The sequence below is a fragment of the Pogoniulus pusillus genome, chromosome 17, assembly GCF_015220805.1.
Source record: "Pogoniulus pusillus isolate bPogPus1 chromosome 17, bPogPus1.pri, whole genome shotgun sequence".
In the NCBI taxonomy this organism is placed as follows: Eukaryota; Metazoa; Chordata; class Aves; order Piciformes; family Lybiidae; genus Pogoniulus; species Pogoniulus pusillus.
Window position 1 is genome coordinate 22,749,825 of NC_087280.1, and position 19,095 is coordinate 22,768,919.

Here is a 19,095-nt window from a genome sequence, read left to right on the forward strand (position 1 = left end):
AACTGTTTACTTGTTCAGCTCTGACAGAGAGGAAAGAACCTAGAAGGTAAAGGTCCAGCAGGAAAAGAAATACAGGAGGAGGAGATTATTTATATGTGGCTCTGGGGAAAGGATTTGCTGTGGAAGTCACTGGAGCATGAGAATCTCAAAACCTTTTAGACAAGAAAGACTCTATAGATCAGGGGAACTTTATTATGTCTCTGGATACATCTGGATTGCATGTGGTGATTTGGAACATGTAGGGTTTATAGCTCTGAATCCAGATGCTGTCTCTATGCCCTGAAGCAGCATCTCCCAGTGAGGGTGCACTTCAGTGTCTCAGGCTGTACATGTCCCCTGAAAGGTGTGCCACTTAGCAGAGCCTTCTGAAAACAAACATCTGCCTTTCTGAGCAGTTTTAAGTCCTCACATGTGGCCAGCAGTTACAGGCTTTGAGAAGATGTAGTACACAGCATCTGGGAGGGTCCTAAACATGAAGAAGCTGAATTTAGAGGAGGGGTGAGTGACTCAGAAAGCATTTAGAGAGAGAAAAAAAACTGAAGGCCAGTTTGAGGCAGATTGTGAAGTTGTTCAAGGTGAATGTGAGGGTTCCTAAGCTTTAGGAAGAGGAAACTCTACAGAGGAAGAGAGAATAAATAAATAATAACTGTATAAAGCTGCCTTGTGCAGTGAATGAACTGATGGGAATAATTCAGTGAGGAAAGGAACTGGAGACAAGGAAGCAAATATGAATCACAGAATGGTTGGAAGGGACCTCAGAGATCATCTACTGCAGCCTCTCTGCTGTGGGCAGGGATGCCTCTCAATTAGACTTGGCTGTTCAAGGCCTCATCCAACTTGTCTGTCAACACTCCCAGGGAGGAGGCATCCACAACCTCCTTGGGCAACCTGTTCCAGGGTCTTACCACCCTCCTACTGAAGGACTTCTTCATAAGATCCAGTCTAGCCCAAGTCATTCTCCCATGTGCTATTGCTAGACACCTTTGTGAAAAGTCTCTCTGCAGCCTTTCTGTGGGATCTCTTCAGGTGCTGGAAGGCAGTTCAGAGGCCCCTCCCAAGAAGATGGAACAAAAACAGGTGCTGGGGAAAGAAAAGCTGAGCTTTCAAAGCACTTAAACAAGAATAGGGAAGAATGTTGCATTGGATAGGAGCAAGTTCTTTACCGTGATGGTGGTGGAGCACTGGAACAGGTTGTCAAGGGAGGTATTCAAGGTGAGGCTCAACAGGGCTCTGGGCCACCTGATCTAGTTGAGGGTGCCCCTTCTGTCTGCAGAGGGAGGTGGATTAGCTGGCCTTTGGAGTTCCCCTCCAAGCCAGACCACTCTGTGACTGTGGATTTGCTCACCTCTTGCTGTGTTTCTTATTAAAAAAACCCAAAAAGAATAAAAGATGAAAACCTGTTTGAGTGTACAGAAGGTGCTGGGGAAGGCTTCTTTGAAGCAACCTGCTATAGGTATCCTTGCTTTGATCTCTTGCAGTCCCTCAAGCCCAGGTGTTCCAGGCTGCCTGCAGTTCTTCTCCCAGTTTGAGTCGGGAAACCTTCGTAAAGCCATCCAAGTGCGCGAGTAAGTACACCTGGGTGGCTGTGCCCCTGTCTGCCTTCCTGCTGTCACCATGGTGTCACACAGGGGACTTTCCTGGCTTTGGAAAGGTTCCTCCAGGGAAGCAGGTTATGAGTTACAGATCTTATCATGCCTTTTGACACCTAGATGTCGGGGTGGTAAACAGGAGTGAGACAACAGAGCTCAAAATTACAGAAACATTCTGCTTGGTGAAGCCCCTCAGGATCACCAAGTCCAACCATTAACCCTACTCTACAAGGTGCACCCTAAACCACAGCCCCAAGCACCACATCCAAGTGACACAGTGAGGGTTGGTGACTCCACCACATACCTGGGCAGCTCATTCCAGCCCCTGACCACTCTTCCTGGGAATTATCTAGTCTAAACCTACTCAGTTGCAGCTTGAGGCCATTCCCCCTTGTTCTATCACTAATTATCTCTGAGACCTCTCCACAAGGTCCTTCCAGGTAGCTGTAGACAGCCGCAAGGTCTCCTCTCAGCCTCTGCTTTTTCAAACATCTCCAGCTCCTTCAGTCACTCTTCTTAAGATTTATTCTCCAGGCCCTTCCCCACCTTCATTGCCCTCCTCTGTGCTGGCTCCAGCACCTCCACACCTCTCTTGTACTGCAGTGCCCAAAACTGAACACAACACTCAAGCTGTGACATCACCAAAGCTGAGTCCAAGGGAACAATCCCCTCCCTGCTCCTGCTGGCCACAGCATTTCTAATCCCAACCGGGCTGCCATTGGCTTTCTTGGCCACCTGGGCACACTGCTGGCTGCTATTCAGCTGCCTGTCAGTTACAGCCCCCAGGTCTCTTTGCGCCAGCAACTTTCCAGCCACACTGCCCCAAGCCTGTAGCATTGCTTGGGGTTGTTGTGACCCAAGTGCAGGACCTGTTGAAGCTCATCCCATTAATATTTGCCATGGATGCAGTGGTTTTGAGGTGTCTGTCACAGTGTGAGCATTTGATGTGTCTGGGCACTGCTGCTTTGGGCTTCCTTGACTCTAACAGGATATTAATGAATTTGATCTTCATAGAAAGAGTCATTGGCCATTGGAATGGGCTGCCCAGGCAGGTGGTGGAGTCACTGTCCCTGGAGGTATTTAAAAGGGGAGCACTTAGTGCCAAATTAGAAGGTGTTAGGTGGGAGGTTGGACTCGATGACCTCAAAGGTCTTTTCCTACTTGATTGATCCTTTGATCATGGAGTTTGCTGCCCTCAGCAAGTTCAGTGGCAGGCTACTGAGGTGTCCATGGCCACCCATTAGATGTTTTTTTTTCTGGTCTTCCCTGGCAGATTTGAGTATGACTTAGTTATGAATGCAGATGTGAACAGCAACCAGCACCACCAATGGTTCTACTTTGAAGTCCGTGAGATGAAGTTAGCCGTTTCCTATCGCTTCAACATCATCAACTGTGAGAAGTTCAACAGCCAGTTTAATTATGGTATGGGTCTGTGGGGATTTGGGGTGCTCTGCAGCTCACAAGAATATCTTTTTAATGCCAGAAAGGTCTTGAACTTTTCATATCTAGAAGTATAAGGGAGACTGTAAGTTTAATCTTATCTACCCTAAAATCCCCTTACTTTAGATTTGTCAGAGGACCTCTCTCTCTGTCCTCTGGAGGACTCTGAGATGTAAGCTGAATATTAAGACCTTGGGGAGGATTTGTGGGGAGAAAAAGAATAAATCATTTTTTTTCTGTGTTTAGAGAGCAGAGCAGAGAGAGAATGGGACTGGGGTTGGGAGAGGGAGGGAGGAAGGCAGGCAAAAAAAAGCCTATTGGAATCGAATGAGCAGCCCAGAATTGGAAAGTGCTTCTAAGATTTAAATAAATGTAGATAATCCTCAAGCAAATATTCATGATCCTTTGGCTTTATCCAAAAAGATATCTCTGCCTTCAGACCTGCTGAGACTTCTGCTGATATTAATGATTAAAGACATTTCTGTTGCTTGCTCTCTTTGAGCTCTTGTCATAGTCTGTGGTTCAGGAGGAAGGCAGCATTGCTCAGAAATAGGCAGGGCAAATCCCAGCTTTCAGTGCCCATTTTAGAAGACAAATTATTTCTTCTGCATGGAGACTGTGGGTTGAATTCTTAGCTGGCACAGGCTGGTGGGTTTTTTTTCCCCCTTTTTGATTTGTTTCCATGGAGCTGTGTTAATTTAGACCAGCTTAAGACCTGACTCAGAATGTTTAATAAGCCACTAATATCAGACTTTGCATTCTTCTGAAGCCCTGTGGATACAGCCTTCGCCATCACCAGGAGAACTCTCTCAGGATCAATGTACCTAAACAAATAGCACTAGGAGCTTGAATGGCTTCTAGCTTGGATCTGTGAAACTGGCCAAATGAGGGGCAAAATGAGTTACACAACATTTGCTCTTTCTAAGGGCTGGAGTTCAAGTGTTATTAGAGATGCCAAATGAAAATGGCTGTTGTGTTCTTCCATTAGTTCGTTGTGGGGGGAGTTGGGGGTTTGGTTTTTCTTTCCTTTTCTTTGGTGGTTGATGTTTTGGTGTGTGGTGCTTTGTAGTGTTGTTTGGTTTGTAGTTCTTAACTGTGGTTCCCTGAATTGCCAAACAAGTCAGTGTGTCTACCAACAGCCTGAAAACATCAGGGTCTAAATGAGAACCCCAATAAAACCAGTAGCTTCGCAGCTAGAGATTCTGTCTGTTGATAGTGGGGAATTTCTTGTTACCTGCTGGTTGTTAGCATTCATAATCTCATTTTGTGCACCTGCAGTTGTCCATGATCCATGTTCAAGCATGCAGCCAAAAAAAAATATATCTGGAAGAAAAAAAAAAGGTGAAAATGCCACCCAGGGTAAAGGGGGAGCCTGAGCTGTGGCTTGCTCCAGAGTGGTCTGTAGGTGGCATTGGCTGGTAAAGCAATTCTTCTGTGGGTTACCTCTGCTCTATGAGGGCAGGGAAGCTAATGTGGCTTGGCTGAGTGAGGCTCATTACCCCTTCCAGCACATGCATCATGTTTACACAGGCTGTTGGTGAGAAATGCTGTGTGTTTGCTGCGTTCCCTCTGCACTTTCCTGGCCTGACGCCCGCGCTTACGACGTTAAAAGCTTCCAGTCGAGGTGCGGTGCTGAAGTGCCGTGGGTGGCAATGCTTTGCAGCTTTTGGTTGCTGATCTGTTTGGCTTTCCCCCTCCCTTTAGCTCTTGGTTAGATGGCACTGTGTAGCCTTCAGAGCAGCAAAAATGCTGTTCACTGAAATAGCTGTGACCAGGAGCAGAGCAAGGCAGTGGGAGCAGAGCAAGGCAGTAGGTGCAGCCTCCGCCTCTCTGTCCTTTCCTCGTTCTACTAACTTACTGTTCCACAAGAAAAAAGTAGGATTTCATCTGGAGCCTGGTTGTGCTTGCCTTCTAAAAGTGAATGTTTCCATGGGGGGAAGTAGAAAGGAAAAGCTGCTTGTATGTATTTTAATTGAAGTGAGATGGCAGAGCAGAATCAACCACCGCTCTCCGGGCTGAGGTTTGTGTCCCCTTTGGGAGGGAGAGGCTTGGGCAGACCTCCTCTCAACTCACTGTGCTCCATGTCCTACAACCAAACACAGAATCCCTGCTTGTGTGTGGTTTATGATGCTGGTTCAGGAAACAGCAAGACAGAAATTACTTGGAGCTGTACCCTGGTTAGCAGTACCCCATAACACGGCCACAGGGGAGCTGGAAATGCTGTTCTGCTGTGGTGTTTGCCAGCTCTTAAAGCACTGGAGAGTGTGAAACTGCATAGCTGCTTATGGAACTATTTCAGGAGGTCTAATGATTTTCAAGCATCTCCTCCCAGCACAAGAACAGCCGAAAGAAGGCTCAAGGGGCAACTTATCAACATGCACAAATACTTGTAAGGGAGTTTCCCCCTTCCTTAAGCAGGGCTTCACAGAAGTGCTGCCTGCACCATTGCTAGCCCAAGCTATGGATGTGCTGGGTCCACGAGAGCTGTCCGGCACCACCTCGAAGCAGAGGTCACCCCTGCAGTCCTCAGCTGCCAGTGCCTTGCAAGGGTCACCCTGAGCAGAGAGCTTTGCTGGTGAGGACAGGATCCTGAGTCAGAGCAGGCAGGTGTGTAGAGCAAAGGGATCTGGGACAAAAGCTGCCTGCAGATGGGCTGGCTTCATCCAGCTGTGAGTCATGTACAGGCAGCTCAGATCAGAGACAGCCTCATACCTTGGGGCACAAAATGGTAATATTTTGGAGGCCAGGAAGAAGTCATCTTCTGATATAAAACAGTACAAAGAAAGCAGCTCTTGTTGTCAGCATTTATGGCACACAGGTATTAGTTGGGTCTAATGACATACTTAAAACCCTCCAGGTTTTCTTGCTGCTTTCTGAAGGCATGGTGCTGGGTACGCTGCACATCTCAAGCCCCATGGTAGGATTAGGGTTGCAACAATGGTGCAGTGAAGCATAACATATTGGATTAAACAAACTACTGATCTTGTTGATACCTTGATCCCTATTCTTTTTGTTTCCCTTCCCTCTATTTCTGAATAGGGCTCCTTTGCAAAGGCCAGCATAAAATCATAGAATCAACCAGGTTGGAAGAAACCTCCAAGATCATCCAGGCCAGCCTAGCACCCAGCCCTAGCCAGTCAACCAGACCATGGCACTAAGTGCCTCATCCAGGCTTTTCTTGAACACCTCCAGGCACGGCGACTCCACCACCTCCCTGGGCAGCCCATTCCAATGCCAATCACTCTCTCTGACAACAACTTCCTCCTAACATCCAGCCTAGGCCTCCCTTGGCACAATTTGAGATTGTGTCCCCTTGTTCTGTTGCTGGGTGCCTGGCAGAAGAAACCAACCCCACCTGGCTACAGCCTTCCTTCAGGTAGTCAGCAGGACAAGGGAAGTTATTCTTCCCCTGTACTCACCACTGGTCAGGCCACACCTTGAGTGTTGTGTCCAGTTCTGGGCTTCTCAATTCAAGAGAGATGTTGAGGTGCTGGAAGGTGTCCAGAGAAGGGCAGCAAGGCTGGGGAGGGGCCTGGAACACAGCCCTGTGAGGAGAGGCTGAGGGAGCTGGGGGTGTGCAGCCTGCAGCAGAGGAGGCTCAGGGCAGACCTCATTGCTGTCTACAACTACTTGAAGGGACATTGTAGCCAGGTGGGGTTGGTCTCTTCTCCCAGGCAACCACCAATAGAACAAGGGGACACTGTCTCAAGTTGGAATGGGCTGCCCAGGGAGGTGGTGGAGTCGCCGTCCCTGAAGGTGTTCAAGAAAAGCCTGGATGAGGCACTTAGTGCCATGGTCTGGTTGATTAGCTAGGGCTGGGGGATAGGTTGGACTGGCTGAGCTTGGAGCTCTCTTCCAACCTGGTTGATTCTATGATTCTGTGGTGGTCTGAAGCACGAGGCAGAGCAGAACATGTTGTCCAAGCTGAGAGCAGTGAGGCAGAGCAGAACATGTAGAGCAGAGCAGCATGCAGCTTAGCTCCATTTCTATGACTTGCCTGAGTGTAATGCCTCTTTTGGCCACAGAAATTCACCAATCAGAATGGCCTTTGCAAACCCAACCATGTTAGGTGAAACCAGGGCTTGCTCACCCTTGTTTGGGCAGGACACTAACAAGTACCTAAACACCTGTTTATCACTTTAGGAGGAGACATAATGGTCCAAGCCTTTGTTTTCCTCTTGCCCTTGCCCCTCAGCAGAAGGGTGGGGCAAGCCAGGACATCTAATAGGCCTATTGGCCTGCCAGGACATGCAGTTACTTCAAATAAATTATCTGCAGATAAAGCACAGGTGAAATAATGCTGCTTCTTGTTTAGCCCTTTCCTCCTCACCCCTGTCTTTTGCACCCAGGGCAGTCCTGTCACTTGCCCCTGTTCTGTTTTGTGCAGGCATGCAGCCGGTCCTGTACTCGGTGAAGGAGGCTCTCCAGGGCAGGCCCCGCTGGCTGCGGGCAGGCCATGACATCTGCTACTACAAGTAAGTGCATGACTGATCTGTGGCTTCTGAGAGGAGATTGAATCCATGTATACAAGTGTCTGAGGGGTGGATGTCAAGTGGAGGGGGGCAATCTCTTTTGGGTGGTGCACGGCCATAAGACAAGGAGCAATGGCTGCAAGCCGGAACAGAGAAGGTTTCACTTCAAAGAGAGGAGAAACTTCTTTACAGTGAGGGTGACAGAGCTGTGTCCAGCTCTGGACTCTCCACTTGGAGAGAGAAAGGGATCTGCTGGAGAGAGTTCAACAAAGGACTGTGAGGATTACTGGGGGACTGGAACATCTCTGCTATGAAAAGAGACTGAGAGCCCTGGGGCTGTTCAGTGTGGCGAAGAGAAGGCTGAGAGGGGATCTGATCAATGTCTATCAATATCTGAGGGGTGGGTGTCAAGATGAAGATGCCAGGCTCTGTTTGGTGGTGCCCAGTGATAGGACAAGGAACAACAGGTACAAGCTAGAACACAGGAGTTTCCACCTTAACGTGAGGAGACACTTCTGAATGGTGAGGGTGATAGAGCCCTGGGACAGGCTGCCCAGAGAGGTTGTGGAGTCTCTTTCTCTGGAGACCTTCCAAACCTGCCTGGAACTGTTCCTGTGTGAACTACCCTGGGTGATCCTGCCTCGGAAGGGGGTTGAACTTGACCTCTGGAAGCCCCTTCCAGCCTCTAAAGTTGTGTTATTCTGTGATTTGTCCCCTCCTGCTAACCATGTTCATCTGGTCAGATTTGTCAGGAGCCAAGCAGTTAGGACTTGGTCCTGACAACGGACAAAGGGGAAACAGGCAAAGGTTCTTAATGGTGTCTAAGCTTTTCTTGTGGCATTTGGTGCAAAATTCAAGTAGTTAATGGCAAAAGGCAGGAGGATAGATCCACAGAACTGCTAAGTCAGAAGCAAAAAGTAACTGATTCTAGTTGTGTGGACAAGGCTCAGGAGTGGCACTTAGCTATTGTTCACCTCGGTGTTTTCGCAGCGTAGGGGAAACCTCTCAAATGCACAACACTGTTGTGAAGCAGCATGCAGCCAGGTGGGGTTGGTCTCTTCTGCCAGGCAGCCAGCAACAGAACAAGGGGACACAGCCTCCAACTGTGCCAGGGGAGGCCTAGGCTGGATGTTAGGAGGAAGTTGTTGTCAGAGAGAGTGATTGGCATTGGAATGGGCTGCCCAGGGAGGTGGTGGAGTCACCATCCCTGGAGGTGTTTAAAAGTTGTTTGAGGATAGGGTTTAAGGGTGAACTTTGTAGAGTAAGGATAGTGGTTGAACTTGGTGATCCTGGGGGTCTTTTCCAACCAGAATATTTCTGTGATTTTTGATGCTCTAAAGAGTCCTCATTCCTTCATGGAGTCATCTGATGAGGCTGATTTTAGGAGCTGATGTGAAATAACCTGCTTGTTCTTTGCACCAATTTGTGCTGTAAGTGACAGCTTTTGCTGTGAGACTCAGAGGTGGCTGCATTCACAAGTAGGTTTGATGAGCAAACAAACCCAAGCAACAATAAGTGGGCTGCCTTCTGGAATCACAGAATCATAGAATCAACCAGGTTGGAAGAGACCTCTAAGATCATCCAATCCAACCTAGCACCCAGCCCTGGCCAATCAACCAGACCATGGCACTAAGTGCCTCATCCAGGCTTGGCTTGAACATCTCCAGGCACAGCCACTCCACCACCTTCCTGGGCAGCCCATTCCAATGCCAATCTCTCTCTCTCTGGCAACAACTTCCTCCTAACATCCAGCCTGAACCTGCCCCAGCATAACTTTAGACTGTCCCCCCTTGTTCTGTTACTGGTTGCCTGGCAGAAGAGCCCAACCCCACCTGGCTACAACCTCGCTTCAAGCAGTTGTAGTGGAGCCTCAAACTTGTGTTGATCTGTGATGGTTTGGGAGTTACCTGCCCCCCCTAACAATGAAATCATCCAGACTAGACTGAGCCAGCTGGAAGTTGAGGAATGAAGCTTTGTATTCACAGCTTAGCACAAGGTACGAGCAGACATTTACAGTATATTACAATAGCTACAGTTGTATACACATTAAAGGTAATACAGAAACACAGCAGCCCTCCCAGAAACCAGAGTCCCCAGGAGGGGCTCCCAACCACCCTTCCACCTTCTTTCCACCCCTCTACCTTATCCCACAGTCTGTCTTACATGTAGGGTGAGCTGGAAGGATCGGCAAGGGGAGTTAGAAGCAGAATGATTAGTTGGGTTACACAGATCCAAGGAGACAGACACCGACTCCGACAGATAGAGACTCTTACCTATGTTTGTGTCCTTGTTTTTATCCATCTCAGCAAGCCCATGAGTGCAGCAGACATCCCCATTGTTTCCTTTTCACAGCCTATCATCCAATTTTTCTCCTTAAAATATTCCAATTAGCCTCAAACTATGACCCACAAAAATATCCAAGTCATCTCAAACACCTGCTGTGCTGTGGGATTTTGCTGAGGGCAAGCTGAAGGCTCAGATTATCCTCTTTCAACCTGGCACCTGTCTGTAGCTGCTTTCTTTTGCTGCAAGTTCTAATCACTAACCTTTACCCACCTGCCCTTTCCTCCTTCAAGAGGTAACCTGAGGTGTAGTTGCATGCCTGTAACCTTTGCCTTCCAGGAATGTGGGCTCCTGGCTGGGCAAACTTCATGCACTGACTACTGTGAGAGTGGCTCATTAACAAGGCAGTAACTGCGCAGTGATTAAACAGCAGCTGACACCCAAGATTAAGCCATGATTGTACAATTAAGCTTGTAATCAGATTCTTGTTCATAATACATGAGAGAATGGAGTTCTGCTGATTTGGAACATTCTGGGTTTTCCAGCTGTGCACTGAGTTGTACCTCAACCAATCCATCTATGATACCTACTTATTTTCTCTCTCATTTAGTGCTCGTTCTACTTTCCCACACAGTTTTCTAGGTACAAGACTGTACATACATACACTTGTGTGCACTTCTATCTCTACTGAGGCTCCAGTCTTTTTAAGTTATAGGTGGGGTGCAATGTGAAAAAAGTATGTTTGGGGTTTGCTGAGAGTAGGAGGAGCCAGCAGTCCCCTAGTGATAGCATGACACCTGTATTTTGGAGAAAGCTCTCTTTCTTTCTGCTCACCCTGGTGGGACTGACATGTTTTGGCTGCTTAGGCTGGGCAGGCTCTGCTCATTTGCTCCCTGGGGTAGGACAAGCAGCAATGGATGGAAGCTGCAGCACAGCAGGTTCCAGCTCAACACAAGGGGCAACTTCTTGGCTGGAAGGGTCCCAGAGCCCTGGCATAGGCTTCCCAGAGAGGTTGTGGAGTCTCCTTCCTTGGAGCTTTTCCAGGCCTGTCTGGATGTGTTGCTGTGTGCCCTGAGCTAGATTATATGGTCCTGCTCTGGCAGGGGGTGTTGTACTTGATGATCTCTTTGGGTCCCTTCCAACTCCTGACATGCTGTGAGCCTGTGATGAGAAGGCTGAGAGGGGATCTGATCAATGAGTATAAGTATTTGAAGGGTGAGTGTCATGGTGAAGGTGCCAGGCTCTGTTTGGTGGTGCCCAGTGACAGGGCAAGGAGCAACAGGCACAAGCTGGAACTCAGGAGATTCCACCTCAACATGAGGAAAAACTTTTTCACTCTTAGGGGGACAGAGCCCTGGAGCAGGCTGCTCAGAGAGGTCATTGAGTCTTCTTCTCTGGAGACTTTCAAAACCCACCTGGATGTGTGTTCCTGAGTGACCTGCCCTGGGTGATGCTGCTTTGGCAGGGGAGGTTGGACTTGGTGATCTCTGGAGGCCACTTCCAACCCCTAAAGTTCTGTGATTCTCTGATTATATTTTTTTAAGGGAACTTCATCTAATTACATTTTACCAGGAGTTATTGACAAACATGTGAAAAGAACACTCAAAGATGCCCATAGCTGCTTTTGCAACAGGGCTTTAGCTGAGAGCCTCAGAGCTGCAGGACAGTGGGAGGAAAGGAGCATCTGTAAGATGCCTGCGTCTGGGTGATGCACGTTAGCTGATCTGTGCTGCCATCCATCCTCGGTGAGCATGGGATAGCTCACTCATAGAGATGAATGTTGTGGCACAGATCTGTCACCACTCACCCTTCCCATGTGTCTCAGGAGAGGTTTTTTTTGGTGTCGAGGAGGATATTAGCAGTGCTCTTGTCAAAAGGAAGCTGAGTGACACTTCTGCTCTTATTTTATTGCCTCTTGGTGAGGTGACAGGATACAGCCATGATAAACAGAGCTGTAGTTACTACAAGATCATCTAATTCATTGGCCATGCTGGCAGCTTTTTGTGCACTGAATAACATTCCTTTCCAGCAAATTATTTAAGGAACAATAGCAGCATGCTGAAGTGCTGACAGTGTGCTTGTGCCTTTGGTTTCGTGGCTCGTCCCCAGCATATCATCTAACCTCCAGCTTGTGCAGACAATAGGCAGCTCACAGCTATTAATGAGCTACATGGAGTGCTGTGTTCTCATGTCACTACTCAAGACTTTACTGCTTGGTGATCATAGTGGTGTCAGAGCTAGGTCTATTCAGTGTCATAATAACCATTAGATGAAATATTACTGTGTCCAGCTTTGGGCTCCTCAATTCAAGAGAGATGTTGAAGTGCTGGAAGGTGTCCAGAGAAGGGTGATGAAGCTGGTGAAGGGGATTGGAACACAGCCCTGTGAGGAGAGGCTGAGGGAGCTGGGGGTGTTTAGCATGGAAAAGAGGAGGCTCAGGACAGAGCTCATTGCTGTCTACAACTACCTGCAGGGAGGCTGTAGCCAGGTGGGGTTGGGCTCTTCTGCCAGGCACCCAGCAACAGAACAAGGGGACACAGTCTCAAATTGTGCCAGGGCAGGTCTAGGCTGGATGTGAGGAGGAAGTTGTTGTCAGAGAGAGTGATTGGCATTGGAATGGGCTGCCCAGGGAGGTGGTGGAGTGGCCGTGCCTGGAGGTGTTCAAGAAAAGCCTGGATGAGGCACTTGGTGCCATGGTCTGTTTGACTGGATAGGGCTGGGTGCTAGGTTGGATTGGATGATCTTGGAGCTCTCTTTCAACCTGGTTGATACTATGAAATCATCATCACTGCACTAGCAGGGCCACATTTCAGTTGCAATGACATCTGCATGAGAGGGCTGAGCCCTCAATCTCACCCTGAGAACACCTGACCTTTACAATACCCATGGAGACCTTAGGAGCAGTGTGACTGTGGGAATATTCTGCTTCAGCTGGGAATCTGTCTGCACTCTTGACGTTAAAGATGCCTTAACGTGGATTTGGCCTTAGAAAAGGAAGTTGTGTTGTGCATCTTCCAGTTTCCACTGGGGCAGACCCCAAAATAGCAGCACTGCCCCCATAAACTGTTAAATACTGCTTGCTTTATTGTATGAGGCAGAGTGTTGCTAATGCTTATTGCACTTTGCTGCTACACATAGTAAGAAGGTGAAAACATGTGAAATGAGGGCATCATACTCCAGGTGGCAGAATGACTTTGGTCAAAGGGAGTGCACCAGCAGATCAGAAGTAATAAATGGGTTTACTTAATTTCAAATTCTGTTTTGAAATGGCCTAGGGATCTTGGATATTGATAAGTTCTTGGGTCATTTCAGTTCAAGCTGGCTCAATGCCATATTCCATCATCTGCCAGAGCTGTGTGCTGTCTCATATGCTGCAGATAGGTGATCTCTTCTCCCAGGCAGCCAGCAACAGAACAAGGGGACATAGTCTCAAGCTGTGCCAGGAGAGGTTCAGGCTGGATGTTAGGAGGAAGTTGTTGTCAGAGAGAGTGATTGGCATTGGAATGGGCTGCCCAGGGAGGTGGTGGAGTTGCCGTGTCTGGAGGTATTGAAGCAAAGCCTGGCTGGGGCACTTAGTGCCATGGTTAGAATACAATAGAATAGAATCAACCAGGATGGAAGAGACCTCCAAGCTCATCCAGTCCAAGCTATCACCCAGCCCTATCCAGTCAACTAGACCATGGCACCAAGTGCCAACAACTTCCTCCTAACATCCATCCTAGACCTACCCTGCCACAGATTGAGGCTGTGTCCCCTTGTTCTGCTGCTGGGTGTCTGGCAGAAGAAACCAACCCCACCTGGCTACAGCCTCCCTTCAGGTAGTTGTAGACAGCAAAGAGGTCCCCCCTGAGCCTCCTCTTGTGCAGGCTGCACACCCCCAGCTCCCTCAGCCTCTCCTCATAGGGTTTGTGTTCCAGGCCTTTCACCAGCTTTGTTGCTCTTCTCTGGACACCTTCCAGCACATCAACATCTCTCTGGTCTGGTTGATTGGCCAGGGCTGGGTGCTCAGTTGGACTGGCTGAGCTTGGAGGTCTCTTCCAACCTGGTTTATTCTATGATAAAGGCAAGCTGACCAAGAAATGTTGTTCTTGTATGACTTGGTGCTTTAGAACTCCTGAGTTACAATCCAGCTTTACTGACCTGCCTGCATCTTTGGCTAAATGGCTTCAGCTATCTGTGCCTCTCTTGCCTCATCTACAAAGAACAGAAAATTAGAGTTACTTATCTGCTACCCAAAGAATGGGGAAAGATAAATGAGGAGCAAGTTTTAATTAGATAATGCTTGCAAAAGCATTTAAGCTCAAAAAATTACCATGCAGTGTAAGTGATAAGTAGCATTATAATTATTATTAATTAACTTTCTATCACAGCCAGGCTAGAAATACACAACCTGCACATTACTTCTGAAGGAGAACAGCAAGTCAAATGATTTCACTATTAACAAAGTGATTGAAAGGCACAGTAGGTTCAGCTTGCATGCTGATTAAAAACCCTCACACTTTGGTCTCTCATCCTCTTTCCAATAATCAGTGTATTAGTTTCTAGAGAGCATGTGAGGATTTGAATGTTTTAAGAGAGAGAACAGAAATGTGGTAGCAAGGGCCGGATGTTTCTGAGCTCTTTTGTTCCTTCCCTCTTCCTTGCTTGTTAATTTGTGCTTCATGCTGGTGTGGTAGAATGTTGTGATGAAAAAGAAGTGAGGAAGAGAGCCTGGTGGAGGAGCAAGAGGAGGTAAAGGGCCATCTGGGAGTGACAGCAGTAGAAGGAAAGAGAGGCAAAGAGGAATAATGCTTTTTAGTGGGTATTGCTCCTTTCTAAATGATTCAGAGCTGCTGCATTGTGTGATGGCTTCCCAGTAAGCTGCAGCAAGAAACATCATATTGAGTGCTGTGTCCAGTTCTGGGCCCCTCAATTCAAGAGAGATGCTGAGGTGCTGGAAGGTGTCCAGAGAAGGGCAGCAAGGCTGGGGAGGGGCCTGGAGCAGAGCCCTGTGAGGAGAGGCTGAGGGAGCTGGGGGTGTGCAGCCTGCAGCAGAGGAGGCTCAGGGCAGAGCTCATTGCTGTCTGCAGCTGCCTGCAGGGAGGCTGTAGCCAGGTGGGGTTGGGCTCTGCTGCCAGGCAGCCAGCAACAGAAGAAGGGGACACAGCCTCAAGTTGTGCCAGGGCAGGTCTAGGCTGGATGTTGTTAGGAAGTTGTTGTCAGAGAGAGTGATTGGCATTGGAATGGGCTGCCCAGGGAGGTGGTGGAGTGGCTGTGGCTGGAGGTGTTGAAGCCAAGGCTGTCTGGGGCACTTAGTGCCATGGTCTGGTTGACTGGATAGGACTGGGTGCTAGGTTGGGCTGGCTGAGCTTGGAGCTCTCTTCCAACCTGGCTGATTCTATGATTCTATCTTAAGCAACCTGTTCTAGTGGGAGGTGTCCCTGCCTATGGCAGGGGGTTGGAACTGGATAAGCTTTGAGCTCCCTTCCAACCTAACCCATTCTGTGATCCTATGGTCTCTTAGGCTGTGTTTTCTCTTATGAGTAGTTCCTTTTCATGCATGAGCAAAGAATATTGAAGCCTCACATGAGAACTTGCTGTTGCTACCAGACAGTTTGCTGTAGATTGAAGCAGCTGTCAAGAAGTGATTAAAAAAAAAATCTAGAAAGATCTGTTCTGGGAGAGTGATTTGCTGGGACAGCAGAGGTGCTCACAGCAGGAGCTCTTCAGCTCTGTCATCATGAGATCTGAATGCTGTCAGGTGTATGGACTAGTGACTGCTGTCAAGGTCAGAGGTGTCTGGTGCTGTAAAAGCTCTGGGTTAAGTGGCTGGTTTAGAGAGGAGAAATGGTTTTGACTACAGAATTACAGCCTAGAGAGAAAGAACCTTTTACTGGAGCATTAGGTGCAGGTGGGAATAATGTCTATGTGAGATACTTAGGGAGCATCTACCTGCAAAGACCTGCTTCCTCCCACACCCCTAGCTACAGATGTGAATGTGGAGGGAAGACTCAGAAGATCTCAGCACTTTGTGACTGTTCTTTATGAACAAGCTCATCTCACCTTCCAAATCATAAATCACAGAATCAACCAGGTTGCAAGAGACCTCCAAGATCATCCAGTCCAACCTAGCACCCAGCCCTAGCCAGTCAAACAGACCATGGCACCAAGTGTCTCATCCAGGCTTTTCTTGAACACCTCCAGGCACAGCCACTCCACCACCTCCCTGGGCAGCCCATTCCAATGCCAATCACTCTCTCTGACAACAACTTCCTAACAACATCCAGTCTAGACCTCCCCTGACACACCTTGAGACTGTGTCCCCTTGTTCTGTTGCTGGCTGCCTGGGAGAAGAGCCCAACCCCACCTGGCTACAATCTCCCTTCAGGTAGTTGCAGACAGCAATGAGCTCTGCCCTGAGCCTCCTCTGCTGCAGGCTGCACACCCCCAGCTCCCTCAGCCTCTCCTCACAGGGCTCTGCTCCAGGCCCCTCCCCAGCCTTGCTGCCCTTCTCTGGACACCTTCCAGCACCTCAACATCTCTCTTGAATTGAGGGGCCCAGAACTGGACACAGCACTCAAGGTGTGGCCTGACCAGTGCTGAGCACAGGGGATACAATAGAGGCTGTGGAGATGAGTGCTTTCCTTCTCCCCTGTCCAAGAGATGGTTCTTAATCACTGTCAGAATTGCCAGGAGCTAGATCAAATGTCATTGCTGTGACTCAGTGGCAGCCTGAAGCCACAGAAACACACAGAAGAGTTGAATGGACGTTTCTATATTCAAGAGTCCATCTTTTTGGTGTCTTTGTCCCTTGTTGAGGTGGTTTATTCACAAAATAAATGCTGGGGTGAAGGGTTCAACTGAGTAAATCTGTTAGGTTTTTCAATGTGCACTGTGACACAGGGGTCCTGGGCTGTCTATTGATCCAGTCAGGATCATTCACCCTACATCTTCCCAACTATTAAAGCGAGGTGAAATCCCAGCAGCACTGTATTGTGTCTTCCTCATGAAAAAGAGATGATGGTTTTGGAGGGTTTGACAAGAATAATTATCTTTTCTCTCCACCCCTCTGGATAAAAATGAACAGCAGCAAAATAAACCAGAACTGTAAATTTCAGGAGCTGAAATGGCATTTTTTTTTGGTTGCCTCTTCTTGTTTTGCATTTTAATGCAACATTGATGACACCATTTGTCAAAGAAACCTCACAGTGCTTCACAATCAGAAGGTTCAGCAGGAGCATAATTGGTGCAATGTGGGGAAATAGGTTGTTTGAAATTTACTTATGGATTCAGGTTGCTCTGAGGCTTCTTCCTAAAGTGTCTTCCTGCCTCCATGCTTGAAAGAAAACTTTCATGGAATTAACCAGCTTGGAAAAGACCTTCAAGCTGGAGTCCAACCCAGCACCTTCTGTTTAACTAAACCATGGCACCAAGTGCCTCATCCAGTCTCCTCTTAAAAACCTCCAGGGATGGGGACTCCACCACCTCCCCCAGCAGCCCATTCCAATGCCAATCACTCTTGCTGTGAAGAACTTCTTCCTGACATCCAGCCTAGACCTGACTTGGCACCGAATCATAGAATCAGTCAGGGTTGGAAGGAACCACAAGGAGCAGGCAGTTCCAAGTCCTCTGCCATGGTCAGGGACACCCTACCCTAGAGCAGGCTGCACACAACCTCAGCCAGCCTGGCCTCAAACACCTCCAGCCATGGGGCCTCAACCACCTCCCTGGGCAACCCATTCCAGCTTCTCACCACTCTCATGCTCAACAACTTCATTCTCACATCTAGCCTGACTCTCCCCACCTCCAGCTTTGCTCCATTCCTCCCAGTCCTGGCACTCCCTGATAGCCTAAAAAGTCCCTCCCCAGCTTTTTTGTAACCCCCTTCAGATGCTGGAAGGCCACAAGAAGGTCACCTGGGAGCCTCCCCTTCTGCAGCCTGCACAGCCCCAACTCTTTCAGTCTGTGCTCACAGCAGAGCTGCTGCAGCCCTCTGAGCATCCTCCTGGCCCTGCTCTGGACACTCTCCAGCATCTCCACATCTTTCTTATAATAGGGGCTCCAGAATTGGATGCAGTACTCCAGGTGGGGTCTCACCAGAGTGCAGTAGATGGGGGGAATCACCTCCCTCAACCTGCTGACCAACTTACTCAACCTAAAGTGATTCCTTTGTTAGAGAAAGTAGCCTGCAAGAGATCCAGTTCTGGGACTAGACTGAGATGGTTGCTTCAAGATTTTGTGGTCTGAATGAGTCTCAAGGCTGTCAGTGCAATAGGAGACCTCTAGCTTCACCCGGAGCCTCCACCCCCACTTGCTGTCTTCCATGCTTTGCTATCAGCTCTGGTGATTGGAATCCTGACCCATCAAGTGGTCTGGCTTGGCACAGAGCTGCTGCATCCCCACAGACTTGTCTGATGATCTAGTTGTGTTGTTGAAGCTGTCTATCACCCTGGGCATGGCCTGTGGGAAGGACACCTGTTTGTTGAAGCTCTTCTCCTGCCAGCTCCTATACTGAGCTCAGCCCTGCCATCTTTTAGGAGCATCTGGTCCTTGCTTCTCCCTGGCAGGAAGAGGCTTGGGACTCCAAAAAGGAGGAGGAATCCAAAACAGGATTTCATTTTGGTAGCTTAAAACCTGTAAAGCTGTATGTGGTTGCTTTCCTTATGTGAGCAGTCTCTCCCCATCCCCACTCTCCTCCTCTTGCTGCTCTGCACAAAGCCTTAGAACACACTGCAAATATTTTGATGTTGATCCTATTTATTTACTGATATTATTCTTGGCAGCTCTTTTCTGTCTGTGCTAGAATGGGCTGGTTGGTTAGGTAGGGTGTTCACGTTTTCTCACTCTCCAGGCATTCACAGAGTATTTTCAGGTGGCATTGTTCAGGGCTGTGAATAGATACCTGTGTCTGAGCATGTAGATGTTGGAAGCAGTACAGCAGCATCTGCTGAATCCATCAGAGTAAATATCTCTGGCCTCTGCTATGTGAGCTAATATTAGCTGCCTTCTTTCTTATTTGCACCTTCTCAAATGGAAGCAAACCCTTTTCCTGTGGGAAGGCTGCCATCCATCAGCAGTGGCTACCTTCAGTTGGCTGCCCTCTGTGCTGCCACACAGTTTTGCTTCTCTTGTTCCCTGCTGGTCTTTGTACACTGCATGGATCCCAAGGCGCCCTTGGATCTGGTGCAGAGTCATTAACAAGTCATTAGAAGTCATTAAAATCATGAAGGTTGGAAGAGACCTTAAAGGTCATCGAGTCCAACTGGAAGCCAGCTACCAGCAATGCTAAACTGGAGCCTCAAGTGCAACATCCACATGCTTCTTCAACTCCT

General features: G+C 48.5%; 1 protein-coding gene across 1 annotated transcript in view; it reads left to right on the top strand.

The window, feature by feature from the left end:
• Positions 1–19,095, top strand: part of AGBL1 (AGBL carboxypeptidase 1) — a 387,722-nt gene that overhangs the window by 98,313 nt on the left and 270,314 nt on the right. Inside the window, exons 14-16 of the mRNA XM_064157083.1 lie at positions 1,479–1,565; positions 2,863–3,011; positions 7,417–7,504. Of these exons, the coding sequence (XP_064013153.1) occupies positions 1,479–1,565; positions 2,863–3,011; positions 7,417–7,504 (324 nt within the window). The remainder of the gene's footprint in view (positions 1–1,478; positions 1,566–2,862; positions 3,012–7,416; positions 7,505–19,095) is intronic.